Genomic DNA, 23463 nt, shown 5'->3' with positions numbered 1-23463 from the left:
GTTAAAGGCAGATAAACTTCAAAAACATATTTATTATCAAAATAACAACCAGCCTGACCAGGCGGTGGCACAGTGTTTAGAGCGTCAGAATGGGATGCGGAGGACCCAGGTTAGAAACCCTGAGGTCATTGGCTTGAAAGCAGGTTCATCTGGTTTGAGCACAGCTCACCAGCTTGAGCCCAAGGTTGCTGGCTTGAGGAAGGGGTCACGCAGTCTGCTGTAGCCTCCCGGTCACGGCACATATGAGAAAGTGATCAATGACTACTAAGGTGTCACAACGAAAAATTGATGTTTCTCATCTCTCTCCCTTCCTGTGTGTCTGTTCTTATCTGTCCCTCTCTCTGACTCTCTCTCTCTGTCTCTGTCAAAAAATAACAAAGGTCGTGGTCCATGGTGAATTCTTCTCACAGGACCAAACTGTGCAGTACACCTTCCTGCCTGCGATTCACAAAGTATATATATTGCGATTTGTAATTGTATGTTCGCACTAGAATTGTAACAGTTTGAAAGTTACAGGCTACTTTGGGCTAAATGTAAGAGTAAGGGGTGGGACAGGGTAAAGAAAAGGTAGCAAATATGTAGTATTATCTCCACCCACTCAAATCTAATGGCTAAGTCAATTAGAGAAGATTAACATTGACAATTCACTGGAGTGACACTGGCTAATGAAATTACAGAGGTTTCAGGTGCACCATTCTATAACACATCTGTACACTGCACTGTGTGTGTTCACCACTCTGAGCCAAGTCTGCGCCCCCCACCCTTTTCTCCCCTGTACCCTCTTCTCCCTCCCCCACACCCCTTGGAATGAACTCAGACTAAACCTATTCATTCTGGGTTCTGTGTGTGTGAGCCAGCTGAATAAAGAAAATGGTGATGAATTTGCATGAAAAAGCATTATTCAATGCTTTGAAAACTTGAACTGGGCCTTAGGTTCTGAGAAGTCATCACATGCCAAAGTCAATATTTTAAATGTACTTTTAGAGCACAGTGTGCCTGGACCCCTTTCTAAACAGTTTAACTCAACCGAAACTTTCCTAGTCTGTTATTAAATTGTGAAACCTCTAGTGCATTTCTGCTTTCTAATTCCCCAGACTCTGGGAGACAATTAGGAAGGGAAGAATATGGTAGATTGAGAAAAGGCATGGTGGTTCACTCGTGGTATCCTCAGGTAAGGGAAGTTTAAGAAATGGTCACAGCACTGAAGAGAGAAGGGTCACAGCGGAAGTGTTCAGAGAGACTTAACAGGGCTAAAGCACACATTTAGCCATAGAAGGATCGGGCCCGTGGAATGGAAGAGCAACAGTTACTGAGCATACCCTAAATGATAGGCATTATACTTGGTTTACTTCTGAATTTTATCCACAAATAGAGCTTGTATAGCATTAAGTAATAAAAAGGATATGAGAGAAGATGAGGTCAACTAGATCTGAAATGTAGGTGGGTGGCAGGGGTAATCAGGGAAGCAAAGAGTAAGTTACCATATTTCTCCATGTATAAGACACACCCTTTTTCAAAAAATTTGGGGTCTAAAATCTGGGTGCATCTTATACAGTGGTTGTAGATATTTTACTTCCATTTCTTGCTTTTTTGCACTTGTTTTTGCACTCATTGTTGAAGACAGTGATTTGTCATCAGACACAGATGAGGGCAAGGTAATGGATGGGAGTTTTGACCGTGATGAGTTGTATAAATTTTATGATGAATAAAACTTGTGTTAAATAACTTTATGTAATACACTTTTTCTTCAAATTTCGGATCCACCTACCAAACAATTGGTCACTTCAAGAAAAAATCTGACAGCTAAAGCCATTTGGCAACTTTCAAGTAAGCCTTTTGTAGATATCAACATTATTTACCATAGTATATTCACCTAGAGGATCTTAACCATCTTTTAAAAAATATGGTATATAATATACACACATGACTTTTCCTATCAGAGTGTAATTTAAGTCCTAATATTTAACTGTTCTGACTTTTAAGTAGAAAATATCATCTGACCATCATTAGCCTTCATTCATCAACTCTTTTTGTGTGTGTGTGACAAAGACAGAGAGAGAGCCAGGGAGAGGGACAGATAGGGACAGGCAGACAGGAAGGAAGAGAAATGAGAAGCATCAATTCATAGTTGTGGCACCTTAGTTGTTCACTGACTGCTTTGTCATATGTGCCTTGCTGGGGGGGGGGGCACAGCATAGTGAGTGACCCCCCTGCTCAAACCAATGACTTTGGGCTCAAGCTGGCGAGCCTTGCTCAAACCAGATGAGCCCACGTTCAAGCCGGTGACCTTAGGGTTTCGAACCTGGGTCCTCTGCATCCCAGTCCGACACTCTATCCACTGTGCCACCACCTGGTCAGGCTATCAACTCTTTTATCAACTTTTTAACTGGCCTCGATATTATAGAGAAGGTACCATGTCAGGAACACATGTAGTATTACACTGAGGCTCAAATTATTTCATCTCACTGTATATCTTCCTTAAAATATAGAGATCATAACTGGTATATTCTAGGACTTAAACTCTCACAACAAACAATGATTTCTGTGGTATATTTAACTAGTGATTTGTTTGATTTTAAAACTGTAAAAACTTTACTGCTGCTTCTGATCCTTGTGGTCGAGTATGCCACCCAGACCTCTCTTGTATTTAGAGTCATCCTGAAGTAAAATGAATGGAAAAGGTCCCCATCAGTCTTCCATTTCAGAGGATCTGTGTTACTGATAACACATTAGATACAAAGGAGATTTTCAGCTAAGTAGAAAAAGAAGCGTCATGGTTCAAACTCTTGTCTTCTCCAGATCTTTCTGGCCTGTGGCTCTCTTTTAATCCCTTCCTTTCTCTTTTGTTATATGTCTTAACATTCCCTGAGCCTGCCTTTGGCATATATTTTAACTAGATTTTACCTGGAAACTATGAAGGAGAGAAGTAGACATCACTCCAGTTGTAATTTGCTCTGGGCCTGTCTGTACCCTGCTGATAAACTGTCATCAACTGTCTCTTATTGGTGTAACTTGATCTTCTGATAACACCTCATTTTGTTGTTTCTGGCTATTTCTTTTAATCTCCCAATTTTCTTTTTATTTCTATAAAGCCTTTCTCTCTTTGGTGTGTTTTGTAAACTTACTTTATCTGAAAAATGAATTTTGGTATTTACCTGGCCTGGATCAGGATTAGAAGATCTCAGAGCAGGGTCCACTGCATACGCAGGATTATGCTGAGGCTGGAGTCCTGATGAACTCTGTTCTCTGGCAAGTTCAAGCAATAAAAACACATAGTTAAGGTAGAGCATTTGCTTAATTAGTTATAAATCACTTTTTAAAGACTTCATTTATTCATTTTAGAGAGTGGAGAGGGGAGAAAGGGAGAGATAGAGAGAGAGAGAAAGAGAGAGAGAGAGAGAAGGGGGAGGAGCAGGAAGCATCAACTCCCATATGTGCCTTGACCGGGCAAGGCCAGGGTTTTGAACCGACAACCTCAGCATTCCAGGTTGATGCATTATCCACTACGCCACCACAGGTCAGGCAGTTACAAATAATTTTTATAAACTAATTTTTGACCACACAAAATGAGCCCTCCCATCTTAAGATTCTATTATTATATGTACCTGAGATAAGATCATAATAAAGGCTATCATTTACTGAATGATTGCCATGTTCAAAGTGTTTTAACTGTCTGATTTATCCCCAACAATTTATTATGAAAATTTTCAAACATATAGCAAAGTTAAATTTTACAGTGAAGGCTCATACATTTACCTCCTCAATTTTATCACTAACATTTTACTATATTTTCTATCCCTCCATTAATACATATTAGTGTTGATGCACCTGAAGGTAAATTTCAAATAACACTTTATTTCACCAAATTATGTTATGTTATTTAAGTATACTTTTTAAAATTTTTATTTATTGATTTTAGGAATAAGAAGGGAGAGGAAGAGAGAGAGATAGAGAGAGAGAGAGAGAAACATCTACCTGTTGTTCCACTTATTTATGCATTCATTGGTTGATTCTTGTATATACCCTGAGTGGGAATCAAACCAGCAACTTTGCGGTATCAGGATGACACTCTAACCAATGAGCAACCTGGCTAGGACCTTATTTGAATATATAGAAGAAGCCTGCCCCTGGATGGTTGGCTCAGTAGTAGAGTGTTGGCCCAGCGTGTGGAAGTCCTGGGCTTGATTCCTGGTCAGGGCACACAGGAGAAACGACCATCTGCTTCTCCAACCCTCCCCATCTCTCTCTCTCTCTCTCTCTCTCTCTCTCTCTCTCTCTCTCTGTCTCTTTGCCTCTCCTGCAGCCATGGCTTGATTTGAGCATGTTGGCCCCAGGCGCTGAGGATGGTTCCATGGAGCCTGCACCTCAGGCGCTAAAAACAGCTTGGTTGGGAGCATGGTCCATCTCTGCACCTCAGGCGCTAAAAACAGCTTGGTTGGGAGCATGGTCCCAGATGGACAGAGCATCAGCCCCAGATGGGAGTTACTGGGTGGATTCTGGTTGGGGCACATGCAGGAGTCTCCTTCTTTCTCCCCTCCTCTCACTGAAAAAGAAAGAAGGAAAGAAGGGAGTGAGGGAGGGAGGGAAGGAGAGAGGGAGGGGAAAGAAAGAAAGAAAGAAAGAAAGAAAGAAAGAAAGAAAGAAAGAAAGAAAGAAAGAAAGAAAGAAAGAAAGAAAGAAAGAAAGAAAGAAAAAAAAAATTTACAGGATGAGTATTGTTAATTCCATTTTTGCAGATGAGAAAACTTGAGGCTGAAAAAATTTTAAGGAAATTCCCTGAAGCCATACAGTCAGTGTCTTTTGGGGCAGGGATTTGAGTCCCAGTCACTCCAGTTCCAGTACCATACTTCTCCACTGTATTAAGGAATCTCCCACAGTATCTACAGAATCACTTTGTCAATTCACAATGGACAGAAGGGAAAACAAGGACTTTGAACTAAATTATATTTTAACTAGAGAAAAATAAGGCAGTTTAATTCTTTATGCAGAAAGCAAGTAAAGAAGCCCAAATGCTTGTGAACACTACTACTCTCCTGATTTATAATCAAGCCTTTTGTTTTGCCTTTGCTTCTCAGTGTGGTTTTCCATTAATGACTTTATTTGCTTCTAACAACTATGGAGAAGTAGGAATTATGTTACCCAACTCATTTATAAAAGAGGAAATAGGGGCTAAGCAATTAATTCAAAGTCATAGCCATTTAGTAGAAGACAGATGACTGGAAAACAAATCTAGTGTTCTAGAAAGCGTGGAGTAGAAAAGATGGGGAAAATGCTTTAAAGATGACTTGTCTACAGGTATGATTTCTAGTGATAATAATTATTTTAAATCTCAGGAGGTTTCTAATCATGTCAAGGGGTAATATGAAATTCTCCATATTAATTTATTTTTAAATTTCATATTGACTTTATTGGGGTGACATTGGTTAACAAAATTCTATAGGTTTTAGGAGTACACTTCTATAATACATCAGCTGTATACTGTATTATGTGTTCACCACCCCAAGTCTCCCTCCATCATCATACTGATTAATGTTGATTTTATGCATATACACATGTGCACCACACGGTACTTTAAAGAGTATGGAATGATAGTTTAAACAAAGATTAGGATTTTGAAATAACAGAAACATTGGAGAGTTTATCCCACCCCTCCCAGAAGCAAATATCTAAGACTGTTCAAACTGTCAATTTTATTGCAATTTGAAAGCTTATTTTTAGAAGTATGAGGCTCACATTACCAGCTACTTCCAATTTTAAAGTAATATTTCAAACTAACTTCATATTGGATACAGGGTAACATTATTTTGCTACTAGAGAATGATACTTCAAAGTAGATGCTATTTGGAATTAACTGGTATAAAATTGAGGAAATTTTACCCTACTTGTACTTATCCTTCATATCTCTATGGTTCAGAGGCAGTACAAAGCATAAAGGGCATTGTTTGCTTTTAAGCAAAGAAAGAAAGGGTATGCAAAAGGGCTTTGCAGCTTTCAAAGCAATGTTTTATCTTATGAGATTCCATTCCTATAGCACGGGGGTTAAGAGTTTAGGCCCGGGAGCCAGATTGTCTGGGTACATACTTAGCCCTGTAACCTCAGCCAAGTTATTTGATCTGTGTTTTGGTAATCTCATTTGTACTTTATAGGATGCTGGTGCGGATTAAATGAATTGATAGGTATGGAACATTTATAATTCAAGCTGACATATGTAATAAACCCTCTGTAAAGGATTGTTGCTTTTGGTATTATTCTCACCATCTCTGTAAGGTACGTGGGCCAGATTATAACAATCTCTATTTTATAAATGCGAAAATGGAAGCCCTATGAAGTGAAGAGATTTACCCAAGCCCACCGGATTCTTCTTTGCATTTCTGTGACATTGTTGTGGGGGGTGGTTGGGGTGAGCAGGAGGTACAGCAGCACCCCCACACACACACTCAAGACAATATGCATGCTGCACAGAAATGAAAGGAAAACACTAAAGTAGGATCATTCTTTAGTGAATGACATTTGGCTTTTATCTGGGGAAGAGACTTCCTAGATTTTGCTCTATCTGTATTCTGACCAAAATGTATTTGGTTATTTGGACTTTTATTTAAATACAATTAAGTGTTGATGAATATGAAAGAAAATATATGAGTGTAGGCGTGATAAATGATCTACATTATTTCTTGATTCATTAACTGATCTGACAAGAGATTTCCCATCATTCTAGGAGGCATTTAGGAATGTCTTACCTATGATCATTTATGCTCTTCTTTGACTTCTTTTTACAATAGTGGGCAGTCTGGATCACTACACCAACTATTAAAGCCAGTCCTATTCCAGGGAGCACTGCTACTAAAATCAGGTCCAGTGTACTCCAGAGTTGGTCACATTTGTCTCCCATGTACCAATAATTTCCCCACCGACCTATGTAATTTGGACACCTAGAAAGAGATAATAAAAATAGAAAAAGCTCACAAATCAGAAAAAGAATGTCCCTCCCTGAATGAATCTAATCTTTCATTATTACTAAGCCATGACTTCTCCTTTTAAGGTCCTTAAGAGATTTCTGTTGTCCCATTTTCCACTAGAGCAAACACTCTAAAACCTACAGGTTAGAACACATTGAGTCAGCATGCAGGAGGCTGTCAGGATTTCCGAACCATTAGCTAACAAATATGTGGTTCTTAGTTAGAAATGGAGGTGGGTGGAGGCTCACCCAAAATGGCTGTCTCAAATTGCTTTGAAACTGGCTGCATTTTGCCCAGCAACATACTTTCTTCAGCTGCTTTAGTTCTGTAAGTGCTATGGAAAAAGTCTGAAACCGCTTAGCCTCCCAGGTCTATAACTGCAGGCGAGGTGGTCCCCACCAAGCACTGTCACAGTGATGGAGGCCCGTTAGCGGCCTGACTCTGCCGCTCTGGCTCTGCCGCAAACACAAAATGAAACACGAGAAGGTGCGAATAGACCTTTTGCCAGCAGTATCTGCCCCCATCGTTCCCAGGACTTCAGGTCTCCCTTCTCTACTTTATAGAAATAAATGACTTATAGAGGAGCTGCTAGTGCTTTTATAAAGCCTTGATTCTGCCAAATAACCTGAATGTGGTTCTGCGGCACACGGGCTGAACCAGCACGGCATGGCATATTCCTCCACTGAAATGTGTCGGGGTTTGCCCAGAGGAGTGATGTCACTGCTCACCCTCCTCCGTGGGAGTGACTAACAGCAAGGCTAGTTTCTGTAGCAGCTTTAGAGACTGCTTCATTGTCTTCCATCAAACTGATAATGGCATACCCAGTTGAACAATGAATGCCGGGTCCTCAGTAGCTTTTCTTGGTTTGTATCTTTTCAGTATATTTAGGAGTACTCTCATGGATGACATGAAAGGCCTGATTAGATTATTTTAGCATGGTATTTTATAGATCTCATAGTCTAGAAAATGGACTTCACAACTTCAAATACCTAGTAGTCTACTCAGTATGACATGGCTTCTAATATGTAACACAATACCATTCAGTTAAGGAGGTCAAACATATTTTTTTAAATGTGTTATTAATCCCCAAGGGTATGTTCTTGGAAAAAAAAGTCTTTATAAGAATATATTTCATGTTCAGCTTAAGAATGAATGATAAAGGCATTATCAATTAAACGATAACATTTCATTCATTTATTCAACAACATTTATTGGGTGCTTACTATGGGCCAATCATGGTGCCAGGCACATGAGATAGGCCAGTGAATAAAGCAGAGACCCATGTCCTCAGGTAGCTGAAAATGCAGCAGAGAAAAACAATGGAAAGAGGCATGGTTACTAAATTATCTAGAATGTTTAAAGATCATAAATGCTAAGGAAAAATGAAAAATCAAGGTACGGGAGACTGACAGGACAGCTGGGCAGGTCGCAGGGATATATACTAGGTCAATGGAGGGCAGGTCTCACTGAGAAGTAACGTCTGAAGGAAGTCTGAGGAGATGAGGGCATTAGCCACAGGATACCTGGGGAGAACAGAGCACTCCAGCCAATGGGAACAGCAAGCACAGAAGGCTCTAAAGTGAGAGGCCTGTGTGTCTGGGGAACACAAGGAAAGGGGTGCTCTGGAGCACAGTGAGTGAAGGCAGTATGCTAGAAGATAAGGCCAAGAAGGAAAGATACCAGATTGTAAAACACCTTACAGGTCATTAGAAAGACTCTGAGTTTTACAATGAGTGGAATGAGGAACAATTACAGGCTGTCAAGAAGAAGAGTGACATGATCTAGGTGGTTTTGAAAGGATCACACTGTCTCCTCCTGTACTGAAAACAGGTTATACAGGGAAGAAAGCAGGGAGAAATGTCACAAAGCTGTTCAGTAATATAAACAAGAAGTCACCAGAATTGCTTAGACCAGAGTGATAACAGGGGTGGTGAGATAAAAAGTGGTTGATTTCTACTTTTCTTTTTCAAGACTGAACCAGTAGGATTTGTCATGTACTATAAATGGCAAATAGCCATTGTAGATTCAAGGCTTAGCAAAAGGCTAAATTCTCCCCCCTCCATCTCAATATTTGGCTTTGATGCTGAGTATTTGCACCCACTCCACTTGCTTCCTTGGGTTGCTGGAAGCAATATACATGCCCTTCCTCTGACTTTTTGTTTTTGGATGTTGGTAGATTTCACTAATGTATCCTGTTTTATGCCTTGGGAGAGTTCCTGTCTTAGCCTTGGATGGGCAACTTTGTATCAAGGTCCTTGATTTGCATATGGCTATATAATAAAGTGAACTGGGGCTATGGGGCACTTGGATACTGCCAGGCATTTTGAAGAGTCCTCCGGGGCCCATCGTTTTTGTTTTGACAAGTGTGTTTCCTTAATTCCGCACTGTTATTAGGAGCTGCGCTGGTCCACGGCAAGTGGCACCCAAACAGACAACTTGAGTACGTACGAGGCAACTAAAACTGAAGGAAGGTGACAGAACTCCCCAAAGTGAAGTGCGCATAGTGAATAAAGAAAGTTTTTTGGGAAAAGTGTAGTCGGGAGTAAAAGAATATGGGACAGATAGGGTAAAAAATAAGAGACCTTTTTGTAGAAATGTTTCCATATGAAGACAACTCATTGTCTGAAGAGTATCAGGGTGAGCTGGAAACAGAGGGTTGTGAAAACAGGGATAACTTGGAGTCTGAGGATGACAGGGGGGATGAAAAGTCCATGACTATGGCTGCCTTAGCCGTGGGGCCTCCGCTGCCCTCAGCTCCTTCCTACATTCAACCCTCTACTCCTCCGTTCCCATATCGGGCTGATTGCAGAGTCTATAGCTCAAAATCTGGGAAATCCCCTCTCCAACAATCTATAGACCAGGCCCAAAATGTAGGGGAAATAATAAATGATGGCTTTGCCTGCTTTCCTGTTGTGGAAAGATAGGATGATACGGGGAGACTAGTGTGAGAACATGAACCTGTACCTTTTAAAACTATGAAAGAGATTAAACTTGCTTGTGCTCAGTATGGGCCTACTGCCCCTTTTACATTTGGTTTATTAGATACTGTTAGTGCAAAGGCTCTTCCCCTAAATGACTGGAAGGCGATTGCTTGTGCTTGTCTTTCCGGGGGTGATTATTTGTTGTGGAAGTCAGACTTTCACGAAAAGGCTATAGAGCAGAATGAGAAAAATCAGCAAGAGGAGGTTGCTATTACTGTAGATATGTTAACTGGAGAAGGACAATATGCTCATACGGCAACTCAATTAGAGCATCGACCAGCTACTTATGATATAATTAATCAGATAGCCACACAGGCATGGAAATGCCTCCCTATTCCAGGGACCAAAATGGAAGAATTTGGTAAAATTAGGCAGGGTGCAGACGAGCGATTTCAAGACTTTGTCTCACGGCTAATTCAAGCAGTTGAAAGAATAGTAGGGGATAAAAATGTGGGAAAGATTTTAATAAAAACAATTAGGCTATGAAAATGCTAAATCTGCTTGTCAGGCTGCACTTTGGCCTCACCGCAAGAAGGGAGATATAGAGGACTATATTAGAATATGCACCGATGTTGGGCCTTCATACATGCAAGGTCTTGCCTTTACCACAGGTAATAAGGCAAGATTTCCAGGACAATACTTTGATAAAGGACAGAACAAGTGAAGGAAGGAAGGTAAGAGAAGTACTTCTGCCCGTGGAAACTGTTTTCAATGTGGGGGTTCTGGGCATTTTGCTAGAAACTGCCCTGCTTTCCCCGGATATTGGTCTCGGCCTCTCCCTCTAGGACAGCCAGCCCTGAAGGCTCCGGACCTCTGCCCACTTTGTAGACAAGGAAAATATTGGAAGAATAAGGGGAGGTCTAAATATACTACTGAAGGGCAGGGGAATGAACAATGGGGCCCTCCCCGGCCCCATCAAACAATAGGGGCGATGTCAGTGTTTCCTCAGCAAATTCAGATTCTAGCAAGCCAAACATTGCCCAACTATCCTGGGCAACAACAGGCAGTGCAGGACTGGACCTCGGTCCCACCTCCCAATTCATATTAACTCCAGAGATGGGACCTCAAGCCATACCCACTGGAATTTTTGGGCCACTTCCCAGTAATACAGTAGGAATCTTGTTAGGCAGAAGTAGTTTAACTATGAGAGAATTCGTTGTTCTTCCTGGAGTAATAGATTTGGGTTATACAGGGGAAATTAAAGTAATGGCTCACACTTTGAAGAATATAGTCACTATCTCCCCTGACATTAAAATTGCTCAATTAATCTTTTTACCTCTTTTAAGGCAAGGCCAAATCCTGCTAAAGGGACCCTGAGAGAATCAAAGATTTGGCTCCACTGATACTGCCTATTGGATTCAAAAAATAGGTCAGGAATGCCCTGAAATGGAACTAACAATACAAGGGCGTAAATTTAAAGAACTTTTAGCTACTGGGGCTGATGTATCTGTTATTGCTAAGCTACATTGGCCTCCTTCCTGGCCCACTCATGCAGCAGCCACAGAATTACAAGGTATAGGGCAGAATAAATCCCCTCAACAAAGTTCTAGTTTTTTACAATGGGAAGATAAAGAAGGTCATTCTGGATTTTCTCAGCCTTATGTGCTCCCTGGATTGCTGGTTAATTTGTGGGGTAGAGATGTTTTGAAAAAAATGGGGCATTGCTTGTCAGTCCTAATAGTTTAGTCAGCACTCGAATGCTTGATCAGGAATTTTTGCCCACTAAGGGACTAGGGAAAGAACAGCGAGGAATTCTCACCCCCATAGAAGTGGCACCCAATACCGGAAGGGGTGGATTAGGATATCAAAATTTAGCATAGGGGCCTTGGTAGCTCCTGCTACCCCAATAATGCATTGTGCAGACCCAATTACTTGGAAATCAGATAATCTTGTATGGGTAGACCAATGGCCCCTTTCGCAGGAGAAACTTAGGGCAGCTGCTCAATTGATACAAGAGCAGCTACAGCCTGGGCACATTGAACCATCTAATAGTCTATGGAATATGCCTATATTTTTCATTAAAAAGAAATCAGGAAACTGGAGGCTATTACAAGATTTGAGAGTAATAAATAAGACTATGGAAATTATGGGTCCTCTCCAGCTAGGATTTCCTTTTCCTACTGCCATTCCATGGAATTATCACCTTGTAGTTGTTGACTTGAAGGATTTCTTTTTTACTATTCCTTTAAGCCCTCATGATTGCAAGCGTTTTGCATTCAGTGTTCCTTCACTTAATTTCCAGGCTCCAATGGAACGATATCAGTGGAGAGTTTTGCCTCAAGGTATGGCTAACAGTCCTACCTTGTGCCAAAAATATGTTGCTCAAGCCATCTCTCCAGTATGAAGGCAACACCCTAAGGCATACATAATTCATTGTATGGATGATATTCTTATTGCTCATCCAGATAAAGACACTGTGTTGACCATTTTGCAACAACTAGAATATTCTCTGAAAGAATCAGGACTTTACATAGCTCCTGAAAAGGTACAGCAATCTTTACCTTTTTCTTATTTAGGACAAATTATTGAGGGACAACAAATTCGCCCACAGAAAATAGAAATCAGGACAGATCATTGGCAAACTTTAAACGATTTCCGGAAACTGTTAGGAGACATTAATTGGCTTAGACCTTCCTTGAAATTAACTACTGGAGAACTGAAGCCACTTTTTGATATTGTTAGAGGCTCAGCTGAACCAGTTTCTCCTTGGCAACTTACACCTGCGGGACAACAAGCTTTAAAGCTTGTAGAAAAGGCCTTGCAGCAAGCACAATTAAAACGCATAAATCTTGAGGAATCAATTGCCTTACTAATATGTCCCTCGAGTTACACTCCAGCGGGACTATTGTGGCAAGCTTCAGGTCCTATTGAATGGATTCATTTAGCTGGTCCTGCTAAGAAAGTTTTATCTCCATATTTTGATCTTGTTGCTTCCTTGATTATCAAGGGGCATAGGCAACTCTTACAGCTTATAGGTTTTGAGCCTCAAATTATTGTTGTTCCTTTTTCAAAGGATCAACAACAATGGCTCTGGGAAACTTCCACAAAATGGCAAATCACTTTTGCAAATTTTACAGGCCAAATTGATTCTCACTACCCAGCTGATAAAATAGTTCAATTTTCATTAATTACTACCTTTATATTTCCTAAGACAATTGTTAATGAGCCCATTCCTGAAGCACCTACAATCTTTACTGACAGATCCAGCTCAGGAATAGCAGACTTAATAATCAATGGACAACTTTATACTGAAACAGTCACCTTAAAATCAGCTCAAAAAGTAGAATTACATGCCATTATTATGGCTTTTCAGCATTTGCCATATTCCTCCTTTAACCTGTATACAGACAGCAGATATTTACCTATGGTTGTTTCCACTATAGAGACTGCTGTCTTAGGGACAACTGCTGATGAGGAACTATTTCAGCAGTTTCTCCTTCTTCAAAGACTTGTACGTCAACATACAGCTCCGTGTTTTATAGAACATATTCGAGCTCACTCCATGCTCCCTGGAGCTTTAGCACAAGGGAATGCCCTTGTTGATCAAGCTACCCAAAAGAAAATTATTGGAGCAACCATGACAGATCAAGCAATTCAGTCTCATACTATCCATCACCAGAACACTGCAGCCCTGCGTAAACAGTTTCAACTTTCTCGGGAAGCAGCATGGCAGATTGTTAAATCTTGTCCAAGGTGTCCTATACTACAATTTGTCCCTTCGTTTGGAATTAACCCTTGAGGACTCCTACTGGGACAACTTTGGCAAATGGATGTTACTCATATACCTTCATTTGGCAAACAGTCCTTTGTCCACGTTACAGTGGATACCTATTCTGGATTTATAGTAACCTCTGTCAGAACAGGAGAGGCTGCTAAGCATGTTATAGCTCATTGCTTGTATGCATTTTCTATTATTGAACTTCCTAAACTGATTAAAACTGACAATGCTCCTGCATATGTAGGAAAAGCATTTACTACATTTTGTCAGACTTTTGGACTTGACCTAAGGACGGGAATACCTTACAATCCCCAGGGTCAAGGCATTGTAGAGTGTGCACATCAAACACTTAAAAATAATTGGAAAAAATAAAAAAGGGGAATTATACCCTCAAACTCCTGCAAATATTCTTTGTCATGCTCCTTTTACTTTAAACTTTTTGAATACTGATGTACAGGGTCATTCAGCAGCAGAGAGACTCTGGAACCCTGCAAGGAAAGCCTTCCTTGAAGTGCAATGGAGGGACCCGCTCACAGGAATCTGGCAAGGGCCAGACCCTGTTCTCTTATGGGGTTGAGAATATGTGTGTGTTTTTCCTAGGTCTGCTGAAGCTCCTCGGTGGATCCCTGAATGACTGGTGAGACACCATGATTCTGGATGAGAGACTCACTTCACAAGAGCAATTGCATAAGACTTATTTTACTATATTCTCTTCCCTTTCTCTATTATTATCTATTTTTCTTTAATGTTTTAGATCATTTTATTTCTTTCCTGCTCCATTGCCTGAAAAGAGGGTGAAAGGGGGGCCTGATTTGGGTGTTGCTGAACAGAAATCTCATACAGTCATCTTGAGATTTTTCGAGAAAGATCTCTGTTTAGTATATATCCTTATTTCGTTCCTATTAAGGTAGCCCTACTTAAGATCCAGCAGGCCACAGTTTAATCTCTAAAACCCCAGGTTTCACTCTTGATTTGTGTGATTGTATGTGAAGTCTTTGTTTAATGTCTAAGTGTGTTTGTTTATAAGGCTTGAATTAAGTCCTTACATGAAAAGTAATAATAATAATAATTTTGGAAATGCTGGCTCTAATATTGAAAAGAAAATAATTTCATTTCCCTACATAAATATAATTTTATTTGGAATAAGTAAAGCATGGTCATTTTGGATCCAAAAGACTTGTTAATTTAGCCAGGCTGCTCCAGGCTGCAAGCTGGAAGGCTTGAAGCAGCATATATTTACATAATAAAAGTGTAAAGATTTTTTTTACTATAAGTGAATAATGAAAATCACACTGAGATTTTTCAGTTTTGATATGTACTCTTTAAAGTGCCTGTTAATTAATCTTAAGGGGGTGTTTTGATAAGTGTGGGAATGTTGCTTGAAGGTGCATATACTCTATTTTTGTTGGAAGTTAACAAAGTCAAGAATTTCTTGCAATCTTTGAAGTCAAAATATTGTAAAGTATTCCTAACATTTGCTTGAAGATCAATTGTAAATAATATAAAAAGAAAGGGAGGAGTCATATCCTGGAACTCCTGTAAGTCTACTTTATCATGCTTTTTACTTCAAACAATTTCTTTTGAATACTGATGTACAAGAGATGCCAAATTTTTTTGTCCTGCAAACTACTACCCCTTTTTTATTTTTATTTTTTTATTTGATTCAGCTAATAACACTGTTTTGTCTTTTTCCAAATAGCTCCAGGTATATAGGCAGATAGGGACCCTCAAGCCCCTCAGCGAGATCTTCTGAGCATGGCTTTTAAGGTACCAAGAGGCAGAAAAAACCCAATAGAGATCAAGTGAACTACCAGCTTTTAGGATATGCCCTTCAAGGCTCCAATGCCCCAAAGGGGTCTCATAGGTTCCATCTGGGTCCCGCTTCAATAGTGAATAGGAAGGTCATTGAGCAAAAGCCTGGCAGGTTTACATGCCTTTGCTGTGAGGAAAAAGGGATACTGGAAGGTAGGCTTCCCCCTCGCTCCTCTAAGGGAGGGTTTAGTCTCTTCCAGCCCTGCTCCAGCCACCTGTGACCTAACCTTGCCCAGAATGCTGGGGTTTGCCACTGAAGGCTGAAGGTGCCCAGAGCCATCAGCCCCATCTACGACACTGTGGACGAGCCTAGGGAATTTCTTCCAAGTAGCAGGTAAAGTGATCTCACTTACACAAGGGCCACTTAACTATGTCTTGCCTGAATATTCAGGTTTTTTATTCTTCCCTGGAAGATCTCTGTTGTGGGTATTGATAGTCCTGTTTTCTGCTGCTTTATTTAATATATAGTCTTTCCTTTATTCCTCCTGCCTCAATGCCCCACTCATATTTTAGACTAGGACCTACTCCTAATTTAGAGCTCCTTTCTTCCTTTTTTTCCAATTTACAAATTTACCTCTGCCACCCAGCTTGATGTATCCCAAGGTTCTCCTCACCACCCCATGGCTGTAAAGCTCCAGTATAAGGTCCCCTGGGTTCATCTTTCCAGTTTAAAGAAAATGGAAGCTCCATCTTTATGTGTTCTGCGGATGGCTTTTCCAGTCTACCTGGGTCATTGCCAGCTGGGAGCAGCGGTCCTTGGGACTTTGATGCTAGCTGCAGAGTGTGGAAGTGTGACAGCAATTCCAGTGCCATGTGGACTTTTCCTGAATGTGGACTTTTCCTGGACTCCTGCTCCTGTGACAGTTTTTGATGGACTGAACTGGGGTTGGGTTGCATTTGCAGAGATTTGGAACAGTGTTGGTGCCAACTTGGACTTGGTGAACACGTTAAGGACATTACTCTTTTATGGATTCTTGTTGTATTAGCCAAGAGTTTGCTTAAAGGCTTTAATCACTGTGATGTGATTAATATACTTTTTTGGGGTATCTTTTAGCATTAGCTATACTAATTTTGTGTTTGTTCTGTATTTTTTCATTCTGCCTCCAAATTAGTATCTGGAAAACTAGGAAATCAGATAAGTGCAAATCTCAGCACACAAATTAAAAATAAAAAAGAAAAGGGGGATATGTTGTGGACCGTAAATGGCAAAAAGCCATTGTAGATTTGAGGTCTAGCAAAAGGCTAAGTTCTCCCCCCTCCATCTCCATATTTGGCTTTGATGCTGAGTATTTGCACCCACTCCACTTGCTTCCTTGGGTTGCTGGAAGCAATATACATGCCCTTCCTCTGACCCTTTGTTTGTTTTTGGATGTTGGTAGATTTCACTAATGCATCCTGTTTTTTGCCTTGGGAGAGTTCCTGTCTTAGCCTTGGATGGGCAACTTTGTATCAAGGTCCTTGATTTGCATATGGCTATATAATAAAGTGAACTGGGGCTATGGGGCACTGGGATACTGCCAGGCATTTTGAAGAGTCCTCTGGGTCCCATCGTTTTTGTTTTGACAAGTGAGTTTTCTTAATTCCGCACCGTTATTAGGAGGCGTGCTGGTCTGCGGCAAGGATTTCCTGATGGACAGGAAGTAGAGTGTGCAGGGAAAAAGAGGACTGATGGATGATTTTAAAGATTTTTGGCCTAAGGGATAAAAGGATGAAGTTGCTGTCGACGGAGATGGGAAAGACTATAGAAAGGGCATGTTTGGGGTGGTGGTGATGGAGTTGTGGAGTTCAGTTTTGTACTTGCTGATTTTGAAATAGTTACTAGCTATCTATCCAGGTGGAGATGTTGAATAGGCAGTTGAATCTCTGAGTCTGGAGTTAAGAATTTTCCCAGCTTGAATGGTATTTAAAGACGTGAGATTGGATGAGATCACCAATGAAGGAAGAATAAAGAGAAAGAGGACCTAAGTCCTGGGACACACTGACATTAAATCCAAAACCAAGTCAGTGGGATAAGAGAAGAGGAGAGCAAAGGTAATTGAAGGGTGGATAGTGAGGCAGAAGAAGAAAAGTAAAAACTGGAGAGATATCCTGGAAGCCAAGGAGAAATTGAAAAAGGACAGTATGAACAAGTGTGTCAAATGTTGCTGATGGGTTAACTTATAAGAAAATTGAGAAGTGACCATTGAACTGGACATCCTAGAGGCAAGGGAGAAGAAATGAACTAACTTTTTTGAGCACTTCTCTAAGCCAGTTACTATGTGAGGAATTTTAAATAGTTTACCTTATTTTATTCCCTTAGTATTCCTGGACAGTATGTAAATGTTTTTCTTCCTATCATCACTAGGAAATGAAACCTTTAAATAAGAATACATTTGAAATATAATGTATATTTTTTCTCAATAACTGGGAAGTATGTGAGAAATTTGAACATTGGATGAGAGGTACATCAACTATTCCAAATACAAATAGTCATGGTCCAAGAAGCAAAGAATAGAAGGAGGTTGTTGGAAGATGGGGGGAGGGGTAAATGAGAACTTGTCTTTCAAAGTTATGAAATTGTCTGTTACATACTATGACTAAGTCCAAAAGATCAGTTATACAACATAGTACCTACAGTTAACAATACAGAGTTGTACACTTCAAAATATGTTGAGACAATATATCACATGTTAAGTGTATCCTATTTGTAGCAATGTAAATTTAAATCTTAAAACTATGGAAGTAATAAATACAAAATATTTTAAGAGAAAAAATACATAAAAATAAACAACTGTTTTTTTGTTTTTTTATTTACTTATTTAGTGAGTTGGTGAGGGGATAGAGAGAGAGAAGAGGGGGAGCAAGAATCATCATCTCCCATATGTGCCTTGATCAGGTAAGCCCAGGATTTTGAACCAGTGACCTCAGCATTCTAGGTCGACACTTTATCCACTGCACCACCACACATCAGGCAGGCATGTGCTTTTGGTTTGGCCAGTTTCATTAAGTTTTCTGTCTTTAAATATTTAAATTTCATTTTGACTTTTCTCATTTTTTAAATGAATGAAACATTTGAAACATCTCTGTGTGTGTATGTGTGTACAAAATCTGCCTGTAAGGCTGTGGATAAAGAATTAAAAAATTATTATTATATCATTTAGTTTCATATGTTCGATTCTGATTGGTTAGTGCTTAACTCTGATTCACAGTGTCAAAATAACTGATTTAAATCATGTATGCTAAATATGTTTAGTAATAAAAATGACCCTTTGCCATCAAGTAGATATTCAAAGAATGTGGCAGATATATCTATATGTCTACCTACATCTGCATCTATATCTATATATCTATATCTATATACATATATATATATAATCTATAGATACACTAAGCCAGAGCAATTATGTCCCACATTGAAATTGAGATCCATCAGTAAAAGAAGTTGAAGTAACTTGTTTGAATCAACTTGGCAGAGAAAATTTTCAAAATAGGCATAATGTTAATGTGACATAGCAATTAACACTTGTAAAGACTTGTAAAACAAATGAGGCAAATAATTATAATAAGGATTAGGAAGATAAATCAAGGGTAATTCACTTTTAGCCAAATGTTGATTAGACATCTTCAGAACTCAAACTGAGTTTACAAATAATATTAAAATTAAAATAAAATTGTCAAGTCACAATTTCCTCATTGCTGTATTACATTTGCCCTCTACTCCTTGGAAATAATTTTGCAAACTGGCTTGTCTTTTAAGCTCAATCTTGGATTAATCGTCTTAAAGGTTATCAATAACAACTTCTAAATGCTAATTTCAATGCTAATTGTTCACTTTTAAATTTCTTCAATATTCTTCCAATATTTTGCACTGTTGAGCAAGCAGTCCCATTAATGACTGATTCATTCAGCAAACCACTGCAGAGTACCTCCTGTAGGACAGGTGCTGTGCTCAGTACTGGATAGAAATAAGATTAATGGCTTTACAAATGGTCCGTATATAGTGTGATAACCAAAAGGAAATCTGCTATTTGAAATAAAGTTCTTTTGGACAAAATGTGCTGGGTTTTGCAGTGCTCTCCAAAAAGAAATATATACCCCACTCAACAACATTGCAGTAAAATGGTTTATGTGCTATTTTGGCAGTATGATGGACCTTAGTGTTGACGGCTAAGTAAGAATGTATCAGGGGCAGGGAGAGGAGGAAAGGAGAAGGAAGAGTAACAGAGGGAAGTATATGTGCACAGCTGAAGGTAAGGGAGGGAATGGTGCTCTTGAGGAACTGAAAATGCTATATTCAGGATGCCACGAGCATGACGTGAAAACTATTCGCATTTCTGGAAATACGAAATTCTCTCCAACCTCATTGTCTTTGCCCATTTTGGTCCCTTTGCCTACACTTGATTTTCTTACTAACAGTCTTCAAAGTCCAAGAAGCATGGACACTGGGAAATCTTTTTCTCACATACACTTTTTTATTTTTATATTATCTTTTTCTTAGGTTTTCTTATATTTTTTTTACCTAAATACTCTATTTTTTATATGTTGAAGAAAGTAGAAAATCTAACTTTTAAAAGAAACTTTATGCCTCAAAAAGCACACTCTTCCATAAAAAGCAAACTTGGAAACAAATAGGTCAGTCACAGTGCATTGTAAATATTTCTTGAATTACAAAAAACTTTATTCATACATAACAATTCAGGATTGTTGTCATTGCATAACATGAGACATACCTTAATTTTTCTTCTTAGGAACAGTGAAACAGTTTAGTTATGAATGTGTAATTTATCTGGAAGAAGTCTGAGGGAAGCAGTCTTATAGTTAATATATATTCTCTCAGTTAATCTTTTACATTATATATATAATATATATATATAGTCACAATGCATTATATATATTGCTTTTAAAATAAGTGATTAGAATATGTTAGGGAATCAATAACACCTAGGTTATATATGTAGGAGCCATTTCAAATAAAAAATACAAACATTATTTTAAAACAAGTATTGCATCTGTTGAATATAGCAAATACAAAGTAAATTGTTACTCATAATATATTGTGCTTACTCTATTTGTACAGCATATATATCCACTTACTTGCAAATGGGTTCTCCAGCTTTGCATGCACAAACAATATTCTTTGGACAGAAATCTGTTGTATTCCCTGGACAATCGGCAAAGTCAGTCACAGATGTACAATTTGCTGTAAATAAAAACATTTAAACATCCCTCAACAATATAGAACAAATATTTCACACTTGGCTAACACACATGTTAAAAGTTCTGCATGTTAGAAACCTGTTTTTTGGCAACGGATCTTTTTTTATTAATAAATTTTTATTAATTTTAATGGGATGAGATTAATAAATCAGGGTACATATGTTCAAAGAAAACATCTCCACATTATTTTGTCATTCAATTATGTTGCATACCCGTCAGTCAAAAGAAACCAAATAGAAGGTGACAGAGGATCTTAAACTATAAAAATGAAAATAAATTTATGTTACTTTGAGAATGTTCAGGGCCTGGACGGTTGGCTCAGTGGTAGAGCGTTGACCCGGCGTGTGGATGTCCTGGGTTTGATTCCCAGTCAGGGCACACAGGAAAAGCAACCATCTGCTTCTTTGCCCCTCCCCATTCTCTCTGTCTCTCTCTCTCTCTCCTCTCTCTCTCTCTCTCTTTTCCTTCTGCAGCCAAGGCTCAATTGGTTCGAGTGAGTTGGCCTTGGGTGCTGAGGATGGCTCCGTGGCTTCTGTCATGCACTAAAAAAAATGTATCCATTGCTGACCAATGAAGCAATGGCCCCAGATGGGCTGAGCATCCCCTCTAGTGCGCTTGCCAGGTGGATCCCAGTTGGGGGGCATGCAGGAATCTGTTTCTGTGCCTCCCCTCCTCTCACACAAAAAAATTTAAAACAAGAGAGAATGTTCAAATATCATATTTTTATATACCAGTCTCCCAAAATCAAGATGCGGAACAAATATTATTTTATTCTATTATTTTGAACGGATGGCTTTCACAGCATGACTTTTAAAAAAGGCAGTATACAGTGTTTTAGCCCAAAGGACATCTAACATTTTTTAATAAAGTTCTTTAGGACAAAATGTCCATTATCGTCTTTGGCTAAGGGAAGATAAGATATTATCTATCCAAAGACAGGGTCCACATAATCCTAGTTTTCTAAGACAGTTCCAGTTTATTCCTGTTCTTCTGGATTAAATAGTAATACTTCTTTCTTTACTCAAAAAAGGTACTGTTTGACACAAAGAGATTAGTCATATTACTAGTAGGCCGTTAAGGGTAGTAGGAACCTCAGCCCCAACTCTTAATGATTTTCTTTATATTTCTAAGGCTGCCCTGGAGAGTCATTCTGCCAATGACATTGCTAAAGTATCTCTTTCAGCATTCTGGAATAAGCAAAGGTTTTCTAGAGCCTGAAACTTAGTGGGTATGAAATTTTATTGAGTCACAGGACCTGTTAACTTGCACAGAAACTGTAATTTCAAGAGAGGGACAACTATTTTGACCCTCTGGCAACTTAAACACAAAGAAGAGATTCTAGAGGGTGAGATTTCAGATTTCCTCAGTCCCAGACCTCTGACTAGCTGGAGAAAGGCCACTGATAAAATCAGGCCTACAGAGTCCAAAGGAAAACTGTGTTTAGAGAGCATATTTTTCTCCTAATGTAAAACATGACACACTGATTTTGCCACATACAAATATTTGAAAAAAAATGAAAGATGACATTAGAAAGCATAATAGCATTTTTAAGTGAAAACACAATCCAGTATTTTAAAACAGTTTCAATCATTCTATTCTTTGAATATGAAAACAACTTCAGTTGACCAAAAATGGTCAACAGGCAGTGTTTTGGTTTTGTTTTGTTCTTTTTAAATGTTTACTTTATTGATTTTAGATAGAGAAGAAGGAAGAGAGAGACAGGGACATTGGCTTCTTCCTGTGTGTGGCCTGACTAGGGATTGAACTTGCAACCTCTGAGCTTCAGAATAATGCTCTAACCAGCCAAGCTATCCAGTCAGGGCAACAGGCAGTATTTTGTAAAATAATTATACTTCTTGGCTTGGCAAATATTTTAGGCTGTGTTTTATAGACAAATGTGATTTGAACTATATTTCAGAATGAAAATTTTCTGAAAAATAAAGTACAGCTTATATATATATGTAAACCAGAGTGCTTTTAAATATAAGTAGTCTAAAACAATCAGTAATATCTATTTAAGTAAAAATTTTAGTTGGAGGTTCATAGAACTTTTTATGTTTATCTCAGAGATCAGAAACAAACATGATAGCTTCAAGAGAAAACAATTATTTTTCCCTCCTAAAAACAAACACCTGTAAAAAATTAGGTACTTTCAGGTTTATGAATTTTTAACAATAGAAACTTAGCTTGGAATACTTTCTAGTCCCTTAAGTTACCACCCATGGTTACCTCTAATTAAAATCTAATTAATTATTTACATATCCAACCTATAAAAATAAAGCAATTTAAAATTTTCTTACGTTGTGCACCATGTACAGCCAGAAAACAGCAGGAGATGAACAGAATTTGAGCTTGTATAAACATGTAATCCACCATAGTGAGAGGGAGACAGAAATGCAAGCAATACTAACAACTGCAATTATGAGAGGTGATCATCCAACAGAGATTGTGAGTGCTTTATAGAGGAGATAAGTGACCGTGGATTTTGAACTTTTTCCTCCAGCTTACACAAATTACTCATTAATTTTTTGATTGTACACTTTTTGGTCCCCATATCTGAGGTTTCTATATATAGAACATGCAATAACTTGTCTTTGAGTTGTATACTGCTTAAGTATACAACTTACAAGAACTACTTGCTCATCATTGTACTAGGTTTTATAATGTTGTATTATTTGTCAAAAAACCATATCTTATACTTTGAATGCAGTTTTCAATCCTATTCAGAATTAGAGATCTCCATGCTATCACAAAGGATAAGATTTCCTTCTTTTTTATTTTTATTTATTTATTTAGATTT

At 38.8% G+C, this 23463-nt stretch overlaps 1 protein-coding gene across 1 annotated transcript in view; it reads right to left on the bottom strand.

The window, feature by feature from the left end:
- LOC136386060 (uncharacterized) overlaps positions 1 to 23108 on the bottom strand; it is an 80594-nt gene extending 57486 nt beyond the window's left edge. The window contains exons 1-4 of the mRNA XM_066357374.1: positions 22964 to 23108; positions 20541 to 20646; positions 6738 to 6929; positions 3156 to 3246 (exon numbers count right to left, since the gene is read on the bottom strand). Of these exons, the coding sequence (XP_066213471.1) occupies positions 3156 to 3246; positions 6738 to 6929; positions 20541 to 20646; positions 22964 to 23039 (465 nt within the window). The 5' untranslated portion in view covers positions 23040 to 23108. The remainder of the gene's footprint in view (positions 1 to 3155; positions 3247 to 6737; positions 6930 to 20540; positions 20647 to 22963) is intronic.
- Positions 23109 to 23463: the final 355 nt, after the last annotated feature.

The sequence above is a fragment of the Saccopteryx leptura genome, chromosome X (assembly GCF_036850995.1).
Source record: "Saccopteryx leptura isolate mSacLep1 chromosome X, mSacLep1_pri_phased_curated, whole genome shotgun sequence".
NCBI classification, from domain to species: domain Eukaryota; kingdom Metazoa; phylum Chordata; class Mammalia; order Chiroptera; family Emballonuridae; genus Saccopteryx; species Saccopteryx leptura.
Note: the sequence above shows the minus strand (reverse complement) of the source record. Positions and strands in the feature narration are given on the sequence as shown.